Source organism: Octopus bimaculoides, chromosome 14 (genome assembly GCF_046866305.1).
Source record: "Octopus bimaculoides isolate indiv1 chromosome 14, ASM4686630v1, whole genome shotgun sequence".
NCBI classification, from domain to species: domain Eukaryota; kingdom Metazoa; phylum Mollusca; class Cephalopoda; order Octopoda; family Octopodidae; genus Octopus; species Octopus bimaculoides.
In genome coordinates, this window is record NC_142941.1 from 47,755,513 (window position 1) to 47,778,012 (window position 22,500).

At 38.7% G+C, this 22,500-nt stretch overlaps 2 protein-coding genes and 1 long non-coding RNA gene across 5 annotated transcripts in view; 2 read left to right on the forward strand and 1 right to left on the reverse strand.

Annotated features, from left to right (window-relative positions):
• LOC128249397 (uncharacterized) overlaps positions 1-11,330 on the reverse strand; it is an 11,413-nt gene extending 83 nt beyond the window's left edge. The window contains exons 1-2 of the long non-coding RNA XR_016244339.1: positions 11,192-11,330; positions 1-11 (exon numbers count right to left, since the gene is read on the reverse strand). The exon at positions 1-11 is cut by the window's left edge and continues 83 nt beyond it. This is a non-coding gene — a long non-coding RNA (uncharacterized LOC128249397). The remainder of the gene's footprint in view (positions 12-11,191) is intronic.
• LOC106882916 (regulator of G protein signaling 12) overlaps positions 1-22,500 on the forward strand; it is a 105,888-nt gene that overhangs the window by 4,084 nt on the left and 79,304 nt on the right. Inside the window, exon 2 of the mRNA XM_014933746.3 lies at positions 1,049-1,845. Coding sequence (XP_014789232.1) covers positions 1,110-1,845 — 736 coding nt within the window. The 5' untranslated portion in view covers positions 1,049-1,109. The remainder of the gene's footprint in view (positions 1-1,048; positions 1,846-22,500) is intronic.
• LOC106882917 (uncharacterized) lies at positions 2,204-16,451 on the forward strand. Of its 3 annotated transcripts, XM_089362852.1 has the most exons (3): positions 2,204-9,235; positions 12,309-12,463; positions 15,181-16,451. In XM_089362852.1, the coding sequence occupies exon 3, from the start codon at positions 15,603-15,605 to the stop codon at positions 16,008-16,010; it is 408 nt and encodes a 135-aa protein (XP_089218978.1). In that variant the 5' UTR covers positions 2,204-9,235; positions 12,309-12,463; positions 15,181-15,602; the 3' UTR covers positions 16,011-16,451. The 3 variants fall into 3 exon arrangements, with proteins under 3 accessions (XP_089218978.1, XP_089218977.1, XP_052828860.1); XM_089362851.1 differs by having other exon boundaries at positions 2,204-12,463; XM_052972900.2 differs by lacking the exon at positions 12,309-12,463.

The window sequence follows — 22,500 nt, forward strand, 5'->3', positions numbered from 1 at the left end:
CCCATGTCTTCCTGAAAAGAAATGATGACCAACAATAACTTTAAGGTATAATGGATTAGAGGTTGTGCATGGCTTTCAAACTGTCAGACAACAAAACCAACAGCTTATATTGAACCAGTGATTATTGGACCTTCAATATGACAGCATAACCATATTGACTTGGAACTTGAGAAGTTGTCAATATTGAGTTGTCTCCTTTGGGATGAAGAGTGAAAGGTCTGAGAGGCAAAGGCTATGTTGTGTATTCAAGTAATGTACATAGGAATGGTTTTAAATATGTGAAAACAGTGATGATGTGTGTGTGTATATATATATATATATATATATATATATATATACATATATATATATATATATTTTGACTGCTGGTAATTTTATATTGGCTGGGTTTTGATTTTCATTGAGATGTGCTGATAGTCCTGTTCATAATTTCAGTCAATATAAGTCAGAGAATATTTTATCTCATGTCACATAGTTAACTGCTAAGGCTGAGGCCCCTCATCAGAGATCTTTGTGTGGTAAACAGGCTTGAATAATTTTGAATTGTCGTTATCCTACAAATAAAACAACTCATGGGGGTACGGTGTGGGTAAGAACCTTGCGCAAAGACACCATACTTTAAATTAAGAAATCATTTATTTTTTTTTTTAAATCACTCTGCAAACAGGAAATAATAGAAACTGCTTACTGCAGACTTATGAAGTGAAATTCTTCCAAAATTATCGGTATGTTTCATGTTAATGTAGACAAGTTCACAAAATAAGAGATACCAGCAATATAATAGGATTGAGTTGAATGGCTAGAGTCTATTTTTAATTACAAAACAGGGTTCTATGTCTAATGAATCTCAATAAATGATCCCAGGTTTAGTTAGTATTTCTACTATTGTGTTTTCCATTACAATATTGTTCTGTTGATTCCCATCAATTCACCTGTGTCTATTTTTATTTCAGTCATCCAGTTTTTCTTTCAATTTCTCTCTCACACACCGTTAACACATTTCTCACATTTCAGTTTTAAAATTCTGTTTAATTTTCTATTCCTACAGATCATTTAAGACACTAGTTAGGATTATTGGAAGTTTCAAGTATTTTCCTTAACCCTCTGCGATGCTCAGGTTTCGATATAGACCGGAAGATGATGCAAATTTCAAACCTCCATTGCAAGGACCAAGAAAACTTGTGCAAATCAAAATTCTCGCCCGTTCTCCAACAGGGAAACAGGAAAACAAGAACAATGTTAACAGTTCAACACAAACTTCAGCAAATCTTGTTGATGTCAATAAGACACAGAAATCTGGTACATCTTCTCTCCCACAGCAAACTGAAAGCCCAGGCACAGTTTCAAATGAGAGCAAGGACCGACAAAGTTCTTTACCACCAGAAACACTATCCAAAACCATTCACCATTCGCAACCAATTACTAAACTTTCCCCAAAGATATTTCCCAACAATATCAACATGGCAGTTGATGTTTGTAAGAATGTGTCGTCAACTTCACATATGTTGAGCTGGGACAACAATATTCATAAATCATCTTTACATCAAACAACAGGATCTGATCAAAACATTCCCACTGCCAAATGTCTTGAGAACCCTGAAAAACAAGCAACGAACCTCAGGCAAGATTCAAACACTTTCAACAACTTGTCAACTCTTTTACAAATAGCAGTTGCTACTGCTGCACCTCGCAAAAAGAGTTGCTTTTCGATTTCTCCTACGATTACTCCATCAACAGAGTCGAGCTGTATTCCCGCTTGCTCTCCTTCCCCTGTTACTATGGAGACAAAGTTACCTAGCCATCATATCCAGCCCCAAGATATTTCCACAGGGGATCAGCAGAAAGGTAAGACTAGATTATTTATTAATCGTTTTTTAGTAGTAATTAGTATTTGTTCCTAACTCAGAATTTCATTTTACAGAACGGAGCCTGAACCCATCAGGAAAGGGACTAACCTCTTATTTGAAAGGATGATGTCAACTTACACAGGCTCAGAAAAGTCTATATTTGGAGAAGTCAAAATTTGTTGACTGATAAAAATTATTCGGATCAGTTACTTTGGTTGACTGAAATCAGGAAAGTAAAATATATTTGAAGATGTGTGTCTCTGTATAGTGTATATATATATATATATATATATATATATATATATATATATATATATATATATATACTAGCAGTAATACCTGTTGTAATTACTTTTACTGTTTCTCGGGAGCCACATCCAAAGTACTATTATATATATATATAATTTACTCCTCCTGTATGTGTGTATTTTTATAAGAGAAAAACGTGCAATAATTGAAGTAGAAAAAAGATCAATTTCATACATGAACTTGTTTGTCTATTATATGACAATAAACGAGTTGTGCAGCTGTGACAGAGGAACAACCCAGAAAACATAAAATAATGAGGGCCCATTCAAGAGGTGGGGCTTCACTGAGGAGATGACAAGAGACTGCGTTGTCTGGCAATAAAGAGGTTCTCGAGAAGACCCACCCACCACAGTGAGACTGAATTCTGAAAGTGTGGTGTTCAACCCATATGTAACATTCATTCACACATCCTACCCCAATAAACCAAACTACGTCTCTTCCACTCATCTTCTCCTCTGCTTATCTCTCCCTCTCCACTCCTACCCACCCACCAACTGTATCGTTGCTATCCTGTCATCCTCACTATATACCTGGGTCTTACCTGTCACTGCATTCCCATGAACTCACCACTCATGTACCATTCCATTTACATTCACACCCTTGTACCTTCAGAGTGTGCCCTGGCACATCACCACTCTCTCTCTCTTGCCAACTCGTTCTTTCTCTCTTCCTCTGACTGGGGTAACCATGTATCTCCCCTACAGCAAACACCTGTCCTTCTGTCTAACCTCTCATCCCCTGGCATGAAACCACCTCCCTCAATACCACTCCCCCTCCCCCTCCCCCCCCCCTCTCGGTTGCAGGATCTTTGTCTTGCAAGTGACTCGGTGACCTTTCTGGTGCTGGTACCAGGGAAAAGACACCCAGTCCACACTCTGTAAAGTGGTTGGCATTATGAAGAGTATCCGGCCATAGAAACTGTGCCAAAGCAATCAGTGGAGTCCTCTGTCTCGCCAGCTCCTGTCAAGACCATCCAACCCAATGCCATCATGGAAGATGGATGCTATGTGGTGATGACAACGACAATGACGATGATATGTACACAGATTTGTGTGCAGAAGGCCATCACTTGTATGGAGAGGTTCAGTTGCTTCATACACAAACACCGTGAGCTGAGTGAACTGACTGACAAAACTTCACCCATCAACATACTTCAGTGTGTGTGTGTGTGTGTGTGTGTGTGTGTGTGGTTAGAAGGAACTGTTGCAAGATCACAGATTTACAGATGAAATGTCTGCTTCACATATATCTGAGCCACATTGCTGTTGATGGACAGCCCTGTCCAAATACACACACACACACACAATTCTAAACTACATTGTAGATTTATACTAATTAGTTATAAATATATTACCAACACTTATAATGGTAAAGCTGTTATCTACTGGCAACATATATATATTTTCTAATTTGCTGTTTTCTGGCCCTTATTAGCCAGGTGGTGACTGTTAGATATTCAAATGTTTTACATAAGTGCAGTCTGTATGCCATTACAATTTATCTGTATTAATTGTTCTTATATTACTAATCTCTCATTAGCATTGTCCATTTCCAATTTCAATTAAACAGGACCCTGGTACATCAGTCCAATTCCGTAGTTTTACTTCTTAATTCGAGTTAAGTCCCTTGCTTTTGTTTGGTTTTAATAAAACCCTGTTCAACCATATTTACCTTTCCTCATAACAGACAAAGTGGTGATGAAATAAAGTCATTATTTTCTCCACATTAATTGTGTATAAGCTTTCTTCACTATTTATAGACTGCTCTTACCAAAGGCTACCAATCTATTAACGCACTAACCTACCTCTAGAAATTCACTTACAATCGATCACGTTACTTATTCTCATGTGACCTCAAACCACTTCCATTATTTGTCAGTAAATATCCTGACTTTCAATTATGTATTTCCATTACTCTCTTTCACCCCTCTCTATTAATCTCACTTTTTTTCTTTTTACGTAATCTTTTAATCTTTTCATTTTTTTCTACCCCCCCCCCCCCCGCATCTCAGTTACCTCTCATCTAACTATCTTTGTGTCAGTCTGTCCATTACAGATATATCATATACCCCACCCCCACCTACCATGTTACTATCTGTTTTTTTTATATTTCCATCTCTGTATATGTGTTTCTCCCTCTTTATCTGTTTCACTTACACCAAAAGTTAGGCTGCAGTCTTTTTCCCTCCCCTAATTCTCTCTCTCTCTCTCTCTCAATATATATATATATATATATATATCTCACATTTATAAATATATATATATATTGTTACCTAACAATATATTCTCTAGTGCTATACAGTATTGAAACCACCCTGCTGTTAATTTACCTGAAATTCATACATACATTAACACCCAATTAACGAGGTTAATTTATTCCACCTTTTGTATTCTCATCAAAAATGTCATTATTAGACGAAATACAATATAGTTGTCATGCAGATAAGTTTTTTTAATTAGTGAAATATACACTTATTAAAAACTTGGTAGACTACAATACCCATATATATATAGAGAGAGAGAGGGAGAGAGAGAGAGAGAGAGAGAGAGAGAGAAAGAGAGAGAGAGAGAGAGAAAGAGAGAAAGAGAGAAAGAGAGAGAGAGAGAGAGAGAGAGAGAGAGGGAGAGAGAGAGAGAGGGAAAGAGAGAAAGAAAGAGAGAGAGAGAAAATCCTTTGAAGAAAATTATGTCAGTCAGTGAAAACATTCACTTCTTTGATAATTATATATATATATATAAAATCAAAATAAGCAACAGGATATCAAGTAGTAATGAAGTACAACCATTTCAAGCAACTCCATTTAATTGAACAATGCAATCATTACATCAATTTAAATGCAGGGCTATCTTCAGCTGCACAAAATATAGAATTTTTTCACAAGTAGGACACATTAATATAATTTTTCTTAAATATTTTAACAAAGTAGGAAGATGCAAGAAATTCATGTTGCTATTGTAGCAAAGAGGCTCTGAATAGATTGCAATTTCTTAGAATCACCTGGAGCATAGTGGGGCCATAGGGTTGTAATTCATTTCAAATTTATCTCTTTATCATCTATTAAATCTGAGACTAGAAGACCGTGTCTATTTTGAATAAAGAACAAGAGTGAGTTGACAGCTTGAGAAGCTTAACTCTATTCCTCTTAACACCACGGTGAGCACCATCATTTGTATGACGTTGAAAATATTCCAACAACATTGTCTGAACGATGTTGACATCAACTTTAAAAAATTCATTCAAGGTTTGGTCCCCATACTATCCATCCACTACAAAAATCATGTTCATATCACAGCACTAAGACAGAACTATTTTGGTGCTGTTCTCTTTAACATCAAGCCAAGAGAGAGAGAGACAAACAGACAGACATACACACACTGTGGGAATCAATGCATGCATGCATTCGACAGTCTGAACTTTCTTACAAGAGAATATGCCACAATGCATTTGCAGTACCAGTGCTAATATCAACATTTGGAATACTTGACTGGTGTGTAGAAGAAATTCACTCCATAGACATTAAAACTCAGTGATACCGACAGGCTCTATCTAAGAAGAGATAACAGAGGTAGAGGCTTGAGATCAGTGTAGACGGCCTCCGAAGGTCTCAGTCTCTCAAGCACCATTTGCTAAACAACACCAACAAAAACAAACACATGAACTTAGTGCTGAAAAAAAAGGGAGAAAACCAATATCCTACACGTTGGAGATGATCCCCTCAGGAAGCACTCTCTTCCTGATGAACTCCCATACAACTCCAAATCAGCCAGATTATCTTAACTTCAAATAAGACCTGAAGGTGAAACACTCAGCATACCAAAAAAGAAAGAAAAAAAAAACCATACATGGTTATGTTTCCCAAAGACTTGAAGAAGATAGTAACATTGGCATGTTACTATCTTGAACTCATGACCATTACATGACATCACACTTCGAAGACAATCCAAGAGCAGGAGATGGCTACTAAATATCTAATCAACAAAAGACACAGTGAAGCCCTTGGAGTTCCAAGATGCAATCAAAAATGTGGATTATACCATATTTCAGTGGAAGATTTCACGTGATTAGCAGCTGCCCAGCCATTTGGGGAAAAAAGAACTGGACTGGCTCCTGTGCAGATGGCACGTAAAAAACACCATTTGAGCGTGGCCGTTGCCAGTACCACTTGACTGGCCCTTGTGCCAGTGGCACGTAAAAGCACCCACTACACTCTCGGAGTGGTTGGTGTTAGGAAAAGCATCCAACTGTAGAAACTCTGCCAGATCAGATTGGAGCCTGGTGTAGCCATCTGGTTCGCCAGTCCTCAGTCAAATCGTCCAACCCATGCTAGCATGGAAAGCGGACGTTAAACAATGATGAACGATGTACACAAATATCAGTACAAGGAATACTGGTGGAACATCCCCATCGAAACATCTGCCAAGTGTAAGCATAACAGGCTGGGTATTGTTGTTTGGGACAGACAAGGAAAAGTATGTAGTCATAGAGGTCAGATGTGCGGCTGATGTGAATATCTCTTTGAAAATCGAAGTAAAAGAAGATAACTGTGGACAAAATTGAAACCTCCAACTTCTGTATCTGGATCACAAATTTACATTGGTACCAATAATAATTGGTGAACTTGGTTTTGTAAGTAAATGCCTGTCAGTCTGGATAAGCTTGGATTTTCAGAAAAAGAACCACCCGTCCAACAAAGGAATTGGTGCCGTGACCATCACATCTGTTTCCTACAACTTCATTAATCACTATTATCTTTCAGGTGTTTTTTTAATAGGTAGAAAGTGACCCTGCTGTTGATTTAGCTGCTATTTCTAACAGGTCTAGCAGCTGCGTCGACGTTTCTTTGTTAGTGTATTACTGATTTTGTGTCGTAGGGAAGGTAGGTGTGTGAGGAAATGTGGGGGGGGGGGGAGTGCGGTTCGTGACACCTGTGCAACAGGTGTTGCCTTGGCAACAAAGGTCGCGAGGTGAACAAGGACATTTGTTAACAATTCAATTAGCAGTTTGAAAGGGCGGGAGATTTACACAAGAGAACAGGGTTATATAAATGCGTGTGTGTGGAAAGATACATACTTATATTGGTAGGTAGACAGATACAAAAAGGAAAAATAGAAAGTATGTGTGTGGGGGGGGAGGATTGTATATGTATGTGTACGAGCGTGTGTGTATGCGTATCGACAAAAAAATAAAACGTCGGTTTTCCTCATCAAAAGGAGTTGAAACAGCAAATATTGTGACGCAATAAGGCAAAGAAATAATCGCACGCATACACACACACACAAACACATACACAGTCACATGGATAAGTATATATAAACCAGTTTTGTATGTATTTCTCTTCTGTATTTAATCATTTAAATTCTTCCTCTGAAGAAGGAGCTGGTTTCTAACAACAATGCAAAGCTCCATCATTGGAATGGAGATAACGAAAACAATGTCACATTTTAAATTTGAGGAAAGTCTTGCAGAGTTTTACTGTTCCACTTACAGATTGTATTTGTAATGTGTGATTTCTCGTGTAGCTTCTCCATGACCTGTCGGAGGGAAAAGATCAAATCGATAGTGCCACAACCAGAGTAAAATCCACACTGTGATTCTGGATAGATATCATTTACAACATGTTTGATGATCCTGTCAAGAATGAGTCGAACAAGAACCTCACCAGCAACAGACAGAAGCAATATTCCACGATGACTATCACAGACACTTCTGTTGCTTTTGTTCTTATATAGATGTTGAATTGAGGCATCTTTGAAGTCCTGTGGTACACGGCCTACCTTCCAGATGTTTATGCAGTTTTTTAAAAAGCTTCTGTTCACCATGTTTGTAAACTTCAGGAGAGATAACATCACTGCCAGGTGCTTTACCAGAAAAGATCTGTTCAATGGAGTTTACCACTTCCAGAAAGGTTGGCTCCTATATATATATATATATATGAATGGAGCCAACTCAAAGAGAATACAAATAGTGAGTGGTGTTCCACAGAGCAATGTCTTGGGACCACTGCTTTTCATAATGGCCCTCAGCTGCCCGGAAAGCCACCCTTGCTAGCTACACAGATGATACAAAAGTCTCACAAAAAATACAAAACCTTAGCAATGCTGCACGCCTGGAGCAGGGGTCGGACGCAATTTGCAGATGTGCTGAGGATAATGATATGCAGTTTAATGCTGGAAAATTCCAAGCCCTGTGCTATCAGCACCCAAAATTGAATGAAAAACAGAGTACACTGGGCCAAGGGGGATTACAATCCCAGAACCTAAATCAGTGCGTGACAATATCGCTTTCCAAGTGCACATTAACAAGATAGCAACAAGGTGTAGATGGCTGGCTGGATGTTGAGAGCCTTCAGAACCGCAGAGAAGGAAACCAGGACGGTCGTTCTCAGCCGCCTGGACTACAGCTCCTAATTGTGGTCAGCTCACAGTGTAAGAGTGGACCCTGAAGCAGTCCAGTAAAGCTACACAAAGAAGATTGTCTCATTGCAACAGCTCAGCTACTGAGAAAGGCCGAAACAGCTAAGATTCTACTCCCTGGAGTGATGGTGGGAGAGAGATGCAGTAGTAGACATCTGGAAGGGATTGTACCAAATTTTGGCATTGCAAGCTACACAAATGCCAGAATGTGCCGAAGACCCCAACACTGCCGTCACACTTCAGGACCAGTTACTGCAACAACCTTTCTTTCATTATTTTATCACATTGTTTGCCCCCAACAAATTCCTTTATAATCCAAACCTTACACTATCTGAAGCATATATACATATATATAGAAAATTTTGTGAAGAAACAGAACCGATATGAGAATTTTTAGAAATTCCTCACCCCATCCTTCGGAAATTTAAGGACTTTATTCTCTCCTTCCTAACATTACTGAAAATTTGAAAAAAATATTGAAGAAACTGAGATGGAGAGAATTGGATGAAGAAAATCAGTGAAGCAAATCTAGCCAGTCAGTAGAGCCATCTCGTGGAGAATCGGAGGGGGGGGGGAGAATCGTATAAAGGGGAATAACTTTTACAGCAGTGGAAAATGGAAATATTAATTGTGATTTAATATCGGGCACCGATAAATAAGAATACGGTAAGTTGAAAAGGATTTATTTTAAAGCTGCAATAATGAGATAAACAATAAGCTAATTTCCTATTTGACGTTCGTGAAACCATAGTGATCCAACAAGTTTATTTCAGTAAATCGTTTCATAAGCGGAACACACTACGAAGAACAGCGAGAAAAGAGTGAGCGAGAAAAATGTTTCGAGGTATTTTCAAGAGTTTTGGTAAAATTGAGAATTTGGAAGTTTTGCCCAAATTCGATTTTACGAACATCGGCAAATAGGAAATGACCAATAATAATGTTGAAGGGGGAAATATATATTTCCTCGTCTTTCATAATAATTACTTACAAATTGAGAAGTTGATCTTTACGACCGTTACATATGATATAAATTGAATTGGTAAAATGAGAGTAATTGCAGCATAATTAATTAGTAAAATGTGAGGAAAGCTAGCGAAAAATACAGCATTAATTAATGCTGTCCTGTTTGAATATGAAAACAGTAAGTCGTCAAATATTTCCTTTTAGGCAGTCATAATAACGCAAGGCTCAAGGCCAGCCATTTGGTCCATCTTTCGGTTTGACTAGAATTTTGTCAACAAAGAACTCGGTAATTTCCGCGAACCCGTGTTGTCTTGTCAACTGTCAGTTGACGAAATGGGAAGGGAAAGCTAATGTGCGTGCGTGTGTGCTTGTTTGTTTGTTTGTTTCCCTTTACTAGTTATCTCCCCCTTACTTACTTTTTAAAAATCCCTAAACTGAACAAATTACCTGCATCTTTTAGTGAAATTTTATACAAATACCTTTCGAACGGCATAGATTACGATTATAAGGAAATTTGTGGGGAAAGGAGTTTCGGATCAGGTAGATTGGAACTACTCCATTTTAACGAGGATCTTGCCCATCTATTATTTCACAACCACCTTCGAAATGGTGGGAGGCATCGTTTTCATGAGAAACCGCATCATCGGTAAAAAAAAATTGTAAATAATATAGGCGTAGGAGTGGCTGTGTGGTAAGTAGCTTGCTTACCAACCACATGGTTCCGGGTTTAGTCCCACTGCGTGGCATCTTGGGCAAGTGTCTTCTACTATAGCCTCGGGCCGACCAAAGCCTTGTGAATGGATTTGGTAGACGGAAACTGAAAGAAGCCTGTCATATATATGTATGTGTTTGTCCCCCAACATCGCTTGACAACCGATGCTGGTGTGTTTACGTCCCGTAACTTAGCGGTTCGGCAAAAGAGACCGATAGAATAAGTCCTGGGGTTGATTTACTCGACTAAAGGCGGTGCTCCAGCATGGCCACAGTCAAAAGACTGAAACAAGTAAAAGAGTAATTTCAGAGGAAAAGGTGTACGATACAGGGGAGATTTGGCTGTTGTTTCTAGCACATTCCAAACCACCCTCCATGTTCACTCTCACGTGTATTGATATTTTTTCCATATTTTTCTCCCATTAAACACATTTTATACCTAAGTAACACATTAGTGGAATATAAGCCAAATAAATAAATAAATGTAATTAAAATTTTTACTCACCTTAATTAAATGAATTAGCTCACCACCCATTTTCGGCGTAACAAAAACCCTGAACCCCGGGTTGTACATAATAGTCTTTACTTTCGCCAAAACATTTTCTAACAGAAAAGTTATGCTATTAAAATGAATTATCGTTTACATACCTCTTTTTTTTTTTAATCACTGGATAAATGCCGGCAATAAGCGTTTAGCAAATATTTAGTATATAATAAGCTGACAGTTTCTACAGAAATGTAGTTTTACATAAAAAGCAGCGGAAAATATGAAAAGTCAATAATGAATGGTATCAAGTGTTGAAATAAATGCAATTTTTATGTAAGTTTCCTAATAAAGCAGAAGAAACGTATGTTAACAGGAGAAAATGAGGTGCGTGCAAAATAACAGGTTGTTACAGTGTGGAGGAATAACAGGCGTAAGACATGAATAAATTTAGTCGCACTTACTAAAATTTCAGGGTCTTTCAAGTTGGAGCTGACATCCAATTCCACGTGAGACAAATGTCATAATGAAGACAGGTCTGGCTGTAGACGTCAATTTCAGCAACACAGGGTTTAAAAAATGATATAAGCTTCAAACAAAAGTAGACGAATGTCAAGTGGAGAAGAGGCAAATTGCCTGGCAGTTGTTTTGGTTTAATAGTCATAATGGTTAAAATAATACCAGGTTTAATGTCCCTGCGCTGATAGAAGGAACAGCTGGAAATTGTGTAGCCGACAGTTCAACGTCTTCACCGCGACTAACTCTGAACTTTACAGTTTTGGCCGGAAGTTGATGTTGGAATCTTCGCAAAAACGAATCTGAACGAGTCAGCATCTGTCTGAAAAAAACTAACTCGTGCTACAGTAAAAATAATAAATTTATCATGTCTTACGACAAACCTTCTCAGGCTCTCCAATATTTTAAATTATAAACAAACAATCGGGGACAGGCAGTGAAGTTGCAAATAAATACTAATTTTTCAATTTTTTTTTTTATAGCATATAAATGTATTTATGGAGAGAAAAATATTCTTTTCTACTCTGGGCACAAGGCCCGAAATTTTGGGGGAGGGTGCCAGTTGACCCCGAAAGGATGAAAGGCAAAGTCGACCTCGGCGATGGAGAGAAAAATATTGAAAAACATCAATACATTCGAGAGTAAGAAAGAAACGATGATGGTTCTAGGATGTGCTAGAAACAACAGCCAAATCTCCCTTAAATCATTCACTTTTTCCTCTGAAAATATTAACTTATTTTTTAAATATTTTTTTACCGAAAAAACTCCTCCCATGGTTTTCAAGTGCAAAAAAACTGGCCAAAATCTGTCCGAAGTGAGAGGGGGTGTGCCAAAAAAATTTCAAACTTTTTTCCTAAAAAGGTACCCCGCCCCCATCACTTCGAAGGTTGTGGTTAAAAAAGAAAATGGGGGGAATCCCCGTCAGACCTAGTAGTTCCAACTTACTTGATCTTCCTGATTCGAAACTCATCTCATCACCTCCTCGGAAAAAAATTTCCCCCACAAATTTCTTTACAATCGTAATTTATGCCGTTTGAAAGGTATTTATTCTTTTATATGTTTCAGCCTTGAAGCTGCGGCCATGTTGGGGCACCGCCGTGGTAACCACCTTTTAATTGGCCAATTCTATGGGTTTGGCTTTTGGTGAAGGAGCGAGTTCGATATTGCTGCCGTCTTTTGAGTTTCCTGACTTGATATTGGTTCCTCTGGGATCTTGGATAGTAAGGGGTCAAGTTGTTTTTTGAAAACATCTACTCCCACTCCATGGAGATCCCTCAGATGTTTTGGCAAGGAGTTGAATAGTTGTGGGCCCTTGAATCCTAAGCTTTTGCAGTACATGGTCCTCGCCCTAGATGAGACTTTCGGAACAGTGCAGTGACGTCCATTTCGAGGTCTGGTATAACTCTAAATCCCAAGGGTTGGTGCCAGCCCCTCCAGTATCTTCCATACATATGTCACTGTGTACCTCTCCCTTTCTATAAGATTTCATTAAAAGAAATCCATTTTCCTGAAAGTTATGAGGGGAAAAAAATCGGATCGTGTGAATTTTCCGAAACTCCTCAACCCAACCCCTCGGAAAAATTATTTCCGATAAATCCCTTTCTATTCTAAATCTAAGCTGTATTTGTTGAACATTTCCTTAAAAAGTATCCATTTTCCTGCAAGACCTGAGTCGGTGTGGGGTCTATATCTGTAGTTACGCTGCAAAGTCGATGTTATTAAATAACCGTTTTAGAGGAATTCTGTTTTAAGGACTCCATATAACCCCCCCCCCCCAATAACTTTTTGTATTTTATGAAGTTTCTATGTCACTCTCGTATATGTATCGATTTTTTACAATACTTTTGTAGCAATGACGGGGAGAAAAGAAATCATAACTGAAGATGGGTGATTTCCCTTGATTGGGATCACGGAGCAAATTCGGATTATCACCCTTCAACTCTGTTTTATTCCCCCAGCAATTTTGGAACACTTGATTTAGTTCACTTGAAGGCGCTTCTAATTATATAACCAACACTAGAGCAGTTACCTGTCATCTTACATAATACGTCATGTTTGGTCCGTAACAGTTGCACTGTATTTTGTGTGTGTGCACATTTAAAGTTACTCTGTTCAAAGATGCTTTCTGCATTTTAACGACACCAGCATTTTGTGTGTAAACATCCCGACATAAAATAAAATTATTTATGAAACGAAGTAAGCGTGTACAATTCTTTGCTTCGGCACACGTGCCAGTAGTGTTACTTCGACACGTAGAAGGCCGACGGTGCCATTTTCTTTCAGCTTTGCAGCGCATCTTGACGTCTGTGAGCGATTAACTCGTATCATTAGACAACATCCAACACTTTTCTCCCCATAAACACATTGAATGGAACGACGATGCATCTATGAGTGGTCCATTGATGGATTTAAGCAAAATATTCAGACTGTCCATATTTTAAACTTCATTGGGGAGATTTTAGGATTTGTGGGGAGGGGTGGGTTTAGGAAGGGAAAGCAAAATTATTTTTTTCATAATCATATGAATTCCCACATATAGAAGACAAATTCGCAAATATTTTCTGAAAATTTCATACGTAAAAGACGGTACAGTGTTGTAAGTAGACACATCGACACGCACGCACGTACAAAATACACATTTTAAACACATAGACACATACACACATACACAAATACAGAGACAAATGCATGTACAGATAAGGATACACAGCACAAAAAGACAAAATGGATTGAATAGAAGAGGAGGCAACACGTGTGATGGAGAGTCACGGAGGAAGTCACCGGTGTGTGTTAAAAAGATGTCAGACAAAGGACGCTAAAATAATAAAAACAAAACATGAAACTATCAGTAGGTCTTTTGATTGTGTATTAAATTGATATTTATCTGTCACTGGATGGGGAGTACATTTTCTGTTGACATTATATATGTATATATTAGATCTATAAAGTATATATATGTAAAGATATATAAATATAGTTATAGATAGAGATAGATAAACAGAGAGAGAGAAGGGGGTAGGTAGGTGGGTGGCTGCAAGTGTGCCTATGATAGGGCGTTTACTTCTCAACTGTGTAATTCTGGGTTCACTCCCACTGTATGGCACCTTGGGCAAGTATCTTTCTCCATAGTCTTGGGCCAACCAATGTGTTTTGAATGCATTTGGCAGACAGAAACTAAAAGAAGTTCATCATCTGTGTGTGTGTGTATACATACATACATACATATATATATATATATAAGCTTCTTTCAGTTTATTTATACATCATGATCATCATTGTTTAACGTCTGCTTTCCATGCTGGCATGAGCTGGACCGGTTTGACTGGGGATTGGTAAGGAGAGGGACTGCGCCAAGCTCCAATCTGATCTGGCAATGTTTCTACGGCTGGATGTCCTTCCTAACGCCAACCACTCTGAGAGTGTAGTGGGTGTTTACACATGCTGGTGGCACGGGTGCCATTGACTTGACACTGGCATCGGCCACGACTACAGTCTCACTTGGCTTGACAGGTCAACACAAGCACGGTATATCGCCAAGGGTCTTGGTCACCTCTCACTGCCTCTATGAGGCTCAATGCTTGAAGGGTGCTCTTTATGTGCCACTGACACAGATGCCAATCAAATGGCACTGGTGTGTGTATATGTATGCAAGTGTGCTACTGTCTTTTTGCCTTGGCTCTGGGTGATAGTCGTAAACGAGTGTCACTTTCATACAAACGATGTGTTTTGTTCCCATTCTTCCATGCAAACGTATCCTGCTAGAAAAATATGAAATGTCACCTTGATTGGAAAATCTGCCTCAATAAACTGTGAACCATGCAAGCATTGAAAAATCTGCATTGAAATGATGAGAATGTTGTTGTTGTAATACTTGCTGTCTTGAATTACTATTTTGTTCAGCTTCCTCAATATCTGAAGGTTTCTTGTATTATTTCAGAATATCACACCTTGTTGCCGTAAAAGAAATTCCTTACATCGGATGTGTCATCGATATTTTATCAATTTTCATCGCCTAAACGCAGATGAGATATTTATAAAGCACATTCATCAATACATCAACCTCTTTATACAGATAAAATCTATGACTAACAATGGTGAAATATTTCTTCCTGACGATGGAATTAACAGCAACATTTTCTCCTTTCCACTGTCTGGAATGTAGAGGTGGTAATCGCTTTACAGTTTGATTAAGATTGTTTAACTTTACAAAGGATCTGACAGTTTGCATCTTCTGCTTTGGATATTCAGTATGATCACAGCTGAAAGAAGCATAGCATTAAATTATTCTCTGAAGACAGGGACTCAACTGAACACAAGCACATTCACAGAAATGAATTAAACACTACCATTGTGCTATGTATGACAAATTATCCCCTCATAATGAATCATTTAACTAAAAGTCTTGATACAGGTGAGAAGCCATATCACTGTGATATCTGTGGTAAATCATTTTCTCAAAATTGTAGTTTGACTACTCACATATTCATTCATACAGGGCAAAAACCATATCACTGTGATATCTGTGGTAAATCATTCTCTCAAAATAATCACTTAACTAAACACAAACGTATTCATATTAGAGAGAAGCCATATCAGTGTGATATTTGTGGTAAATCATTCTCTCGTAGTTGTCACTTAACTAAACACAGACATACACACACAGGGGAGAAGCCATACCATTGTGATATCTGTGGTAAATCATTCTCCCAGCATAGTAACTTGAAACACAAACGCATTCATACTGGGGAAAAAACCATATCATTGTGATATGTGTGGTAAATCATTTTCCGAAAGTAGCAGTTTGACTAGACACAGACGCATCCATACTGGGGAAAAACTACATCACTGTGATACATGTGGCAAATCATTCTCTAGAAATGGTTACTTAACTACACACCAGCACATTCACACTGGAGAGAAACCATATCATTGTGATATCTGTGGTAAATCATTCTCTCAACAAGGCCACTTACGTGCACATTTGAGTATTCACACACAAGTGTAACTGTATCAATATAAAAAATTATTACAAGATGACAACAATTTTGTCTACTAAAAGACAAGGTCTTCTATCTCTTCAAATTTGATGTTATCAACTTCAGTTTCATCAAAGTCATCAATATCTGAAGATGATTCTGCTGGATTTTGGGGGGAATTTGTGATCAGAGAATAAAGAGATGGGAATAAATGAATAAAAGGTTAAACTGACGTTGATTTTGTCTGTGTTTTTATCATTGTCGTTGTCATCATCATCATCATCATCATCCTTTAGCGATATTCTTTTCCGTGCTGGCATGGGTAGGTCAATGTATCATGAGCTGGCAAGCTGACGTGCTGCGCTAGGCTCCAGTCTGGTTCGGTTCGGTTTCTTTCATGCTAACCACTTTACAGTATCTGCTTTTATATATATATATATATATATAAATATATATATATATATATATATATATATATATATATATATATATATATATATAAATATATATATATATATATATATATATATATATATATATATATATATATATATATATATATATATATATATAAAGATGAGAATGTGTGTCTGTCTGTCTGTGTGAATCCCTAAAACTTGAGAACTACACAACCAATTTCATTCAAATTTTACACATGCCTTACTTAGGGTCCATGTAGTGTTTTGGGCCAAAAATATTCTTAACTTCTTGCCTAGTGCGAGCCCAGAGCAATAGCACATTTCCTCCACTATTGCAGTATTACGTGTCAAAAGTGAAACAATAACATCTCTCTATTGTAATGTCAGATACTTTCACTTTAAGACTGAAACTATCATCTCACATATATACACGCATACATACATATATAACACTCTACCACTCCGACTAATAACTGTTGGGAACCCTTTCAGACCTGTCTTACACACGAACCGGGATCTCAAAAACATTGTCCCCTTACATCTCATTCTCATTTCATTACCACGACAGGCAAATAAATCTTATTTCTCACGACGAGACAATGCAACATGGTAACAGACATTAACCAGATGCTACCTTGTTAAGTCAAATATATTGTCATCCACTTCAGCTCTAACCTTCCTACCGCACGGACACTTCAAATGACCCCACGCGACTATAGCACCACTGAACGGCGATCTCAAAAACATTGTCCCGTTTCATTTCATTCACATTTCCTTCCCACCACAGGGAAATAAAACTTACTTCTCACCACGGGTCAATGCAATATGGTAACAGACATTAATCACATGCTACCTTGTCAAGTGAAGTATATTGTTATCCACTTCACCGCTAACCTTCCTACTGCACGGGTCAAGCGACTCCACACCACTCTAGCACCACTGATATCTTCATCGTTCTAGCTGTCTGCTTTCTTAGAAATACGACGGAATTCATTTCCAGGCAAATAACATTCAGAACGCAATTCATAATCACTCTCTCCTTTCCTCTTACCATTTCTCTCGTCTTCTCTTTCACAACGTTGCTCAATCAAAGCAATACTGATCAACTAAAGCACATGCATTCATTTCCCTGATTTCGGTATGTAACCTTTTTCCTTTCTAAATTGCATCAATATGAAACATTTCACAGCTATTTCTAGCACGCGATACTACCACGTAACGGCTTCTCGCAAATACCTGTTCAGTGGTAGCATGACGTGTTACAAATACCAACCAAATCGGTTCATGTTCAAAAGCACACCTGCATATCAACTCCAAACACTTTTCTTACCTTTCCAGCAGATTCATATGTTTTCCATCATGGACATTTCAATTATGCTAAAATAATACCTTTCATTTTCAATTCCCTGTCCCTACTCCTACTTTTTACATTTTCACTTCTTTCAAAATAATTCCATAACACGGGCGCCGTGCAGTATTAACAGAAGATACATTTGGTATTGCATGTTTATTGGGTACAACATCTGATTCGACCCATCAGTCTGGGTCTCCTCAAGTACATTGATAAAGATATGTCTCACTACAGATTTTTTGCGAGACATAGCTTTATCGATGTACTTGAGGAGACCCAGACTGATGGGTCGAAACATATGTTGTACCCAATAAACATGCAATACCAAATGTATCTTCTGTTAATATTACACCCCCCCCCCCACACACACAAATGATAAGAAGATAAAGAAAATTCTTTAATACATCTCATGGTCAGTCAGTACAAACAATTCCACTGGTACCGAAATTTGTCTGAGATGGGGGAGAATTTATTTGGCCACCAGACAAAATAAAAAAAAAGGAACCAATACATACATCACAGATGCGTATCCATCCCGAACAGAAGTTCGCATTTGACACCTCATTTGAATATTCAAATTACCTGTGTTACACAAAACGAACCAAAACAGCCAGCTGGCAGCTAACAGAAACTGCTTGCAAAGACCTGTTGAGTTAGATAGACAAACAAGACAACAGATCAACTAGAAGACAGACAGACAGACTGGCATTTGAAGACAGGTTGACTGTTAGAGAGATGGAGAAACACAGACAATTCTGTTGACTGTGAAAAGACATGTAAATGAATTGTTAGACACAATAACTCGAAGTTGAAGATTACGGAATATTTCAAACAATTCTCTCTCTGTGTGTGTGTGTGTGTGTGTGTGTGTGGTAAGAAGTTCGCTCCCCAACCACATGACTCCGGGTTCAGTCCCACTGCGTGACACTTTGGGCTAGTGTCTTCCGACCACAGCCTTGTGAAGTGGGTTTGGTAGGCGGAAACTGAAAGAAACCCGTCGTATATATCTTACTTTTTTAGTTGAATGAATCGACCTTAGTACTTATCTTTTTTAAAGCCTGGTACTTATTCGATCGATCACTTTTGTCAAACCACTAAGTTACTGACACCAGACAAACACACATACATTCGCGTAAAGTCATGCTTAACACCTTCGACTGTAAACGGACGTGATAAAGCTTAACGCTGCAAGAATAGTCCTAGAAGAAAATTCTCCACCTCGATTTGTGTACGACCATTTTGTTTTGGACTGTGAGTGACGCCATTAAATCGTAGGACGCGTGCGTCTTCTGGGTCGTTCCGCTTCATCTGCTGCGAAAACTAAGTCGCTTACAGCACAATAAATATCAAGTTATACTTATCCAAACAACAGACGCGATTTTCTGCTGGTGTGGAAATGGCTTGGTCTGGCTGGAATGAAATGATTAATGTCACACGAAGCAACTTTGAGTAAAATGTATTCGACTGCAATCGGCCGTGCATTGACACAAGTGAGTAGAAGATTGTCTTGCAGTGACAAAGGTAGACTGATTCGCTTCGCTGGTCATGATATGACGGAGTTCCAGAGAAGAGCTATGATGGGGAGGGGGGGGGAGACACGAAGAGGGAATCGGAAGAAGGAGGAGTGAGAGGAGGTGAAAAAGATGAAGAGAGAGGAAGAAATAAGAAACGTGTTATGTATGTGCGTGTGTGTGTTAAAGAGAGAGAGAGAGAGGGGGGAAGGAGGAGAAGGGAGAAAACATAGAAGAAAGATGTTTATTGCAGAATATAGGAGAAGGGGGTGGAAGGAGGTGGAGTAAAGAGTGAATTGGGAGGAGTGAAGGGAAGAGGGAGAGAAATAGAGATGAGTCTGCTCTAAGAGAGATTCAGGTTGAGAGACAGTATAAAACGCTTAGATGGGGAAGAAATATGCAAATGAGGAAAGGCGTTCACTAAATGGGAGGGGCCAAGTTGAAGATAACGAAAAAGAGAATAAAGGAGATGAAAAGAGAAGAAGAAAGAATTAAGGCGAGGAACAGGAAAGAAAGAGAGAAGAGGGAGAGAGAATTTGAATGGGAATGGTTTGGTTTCTCTTTCCGTGAACTCGCTAAATTAACAAAATATAAACAAAATGGAAGCTGGAAGTATGTGAAGATTTAAATTCACCACAGCTGCCTAATAATATATAGTATGGATGTATGATTGGTTAAAAAAAAAGTCTTTTTACGACCACCTGGTCCTGGATTCGATCCCACTCAAAAGCAACATAGGCGCAGGTGTGGCTGCGTGGTAAGTAGCTTGCTTACCAACCACATGGTTCCGGGTTCAGTCCCACTGCGTGGCACCTTGGGCAAGTGTCTTCTACTATAGCCTCGTAAATATAACCTTTTTTGATCCTTGTTTGATTTGTGTGCTTATTACTACGGTTCGAATACGGAGACAACCTGGCTGAAGACTTCCAGCGGCAAACTCAACGGCTCTGTCCTCACACGGAGGGCATCAGCAATGAAGTCTACGACAAAACCCTCATTGACATTGAAGAAGACAGAATCGCCACACTGGCTGGAAAGGAATTGTCCACGCACGGCTTGCCACGGACATTCAGGCCAGGGTCAAATAGCCTTCCCACTGCTGTCATTCGTGAAACATCCTACGGCACTCAAGCGCTTTCAAAGTACATTCTTGAAAATGATCCTTAATTTAATTCCAGACCAGCTTAAGGCCTACACAACTATTCTTAACAGTGTACGCCAACGTGAGGGACGAATCTTCTTCCTCGGTGCCCCTGGACGGACAGGAAAAACATTTATAACAAAGCTTCTCCTTGCAGAAGTTAGGCAGCACCAGGACATCGCAGTAGCTGTGGCTTCCTCCGGGATTGCAGCTACTTTGTTACCCGGTGGCAGGACAGCACACTCCACTTTCAAACTCCCTCTAAATTTAGCAGCATCCGAGATGCCTTCATGCAACATCACCAAAAGCTCAGATCAGGGGAAGGTACTTAAAAGGTGCCATCTAATTGTCTGGGATGGGTGCACCATGGCTCACAAGGGAGCTTTGGAAGCATTAGATAGAGCCCTGAAAGACACCCGAGACTGTCAGGCTCCAATGGGAGGTGTAACGCTTCTGCTGTCAGATGATTTCAGGCAAACTCTTCCTGTCATATATATATATATATATATATATATATATATATATATATATATATATATATATATATATATATATATATATGTATATATATATATGTACATTGCTAGTCAACTAATGTCGGTATGTTTATGTCCCCATAAATTAACACCTTCACAAAAGAGACCGAAAGAATGAGTACTTGGAGGTCAATTCGTTCAACTAAAGGCAATTCTCCAATAACGCCACAGTCAAATATTTTAAACAAGTGAAAGATAAGAATAAACAAATATGCCATTTCACTCCTGAACAACGCCGGGTATCTCTGCTAGTATATATATATATATATATATATATATATATATATATATAGCACAGAATTTTGTCAGTGAACAGGTCGCGGTCTCAAAGTGACGAAAATATTTTGACAAATTAAATTTAAATGTTGAAGTGAATCTAACGGATTTTGTGTGTTATTTTAAATGGCTTATAAACACCTTCCACACTGCAATTGTTTTCGTTCCAGCACACGATCTCAGATCAGGTCACTTGCTATGCAAGTGCATCTCTCTCTCTCTCTCTCTCTCTCTCTCTCTCTCTCTCTCTCTATATATATATATATATATATATATATATATAAAATGAAGACTATCTTTAAAGCTGTATGTATGTGATCCACAAGCAATGCGTGCTGCCATTGCTAGAATGGTCGCTCTGGAAGTAGAGAAAAATAACAAAATGATGGGAAAAGATAGATATACACACACATCCACATACACACATACAAGCGCATATACACACATGTACACAAATGCTTACGACATACACAAACATAAGCACATGCTCACACACAAACGCACATGCACGTACATACACATACAAACGCACACCTATACACACACGCGCATACACACATGCATCCCCCCACACACACATCTATCTCTTCCTGTGATTCTCTTTTCTCCTCCTCCTCTTCCTTCTCAGCTCCCCTCCATCTCCTCTTCCTCTAGTTTTTCTCTTTGTTTTCTCTCCGCTCCTTTTTAATCTTCGAACACAACCCCTCCCCTTCCCTTATTTCCACCCTCCCCCCACTCTTAATCTATTTCTCATTTCCTCTTTTTTCTCTCTCTCTCTCTCTCGTCTCCATCCTATCTTGCCTCCCCTTCTGCCCCTCACTCACTACTTTTCTTTCCCTCATCCCATCTCTTCTATCTTTCTTCCTCACTAAACCTCCCCTCTCACTCCTGTCCCCCTATATATAACTTCCTCCTCCTTCGCCCCCTTTACACTTTAATCTCCCCCTCTCTCTTAAGAACCTCTTTCCATCCCCCTTCTATAACTTTCTCCTCTCTCTATTCCCTCAGTTTCTCATTTGTACAACACCTTCTTTTTCCTTAACTTCC

Excerpts from the sequence above, each read along its gene's own strand:
- LOC106882917 (XM_089362851.1), top strand. The coding sequence starts at position 15,603 with ATGACAAATTATCCCCTCATAATGAATCATTTAACTAAAAGTCTTGAT.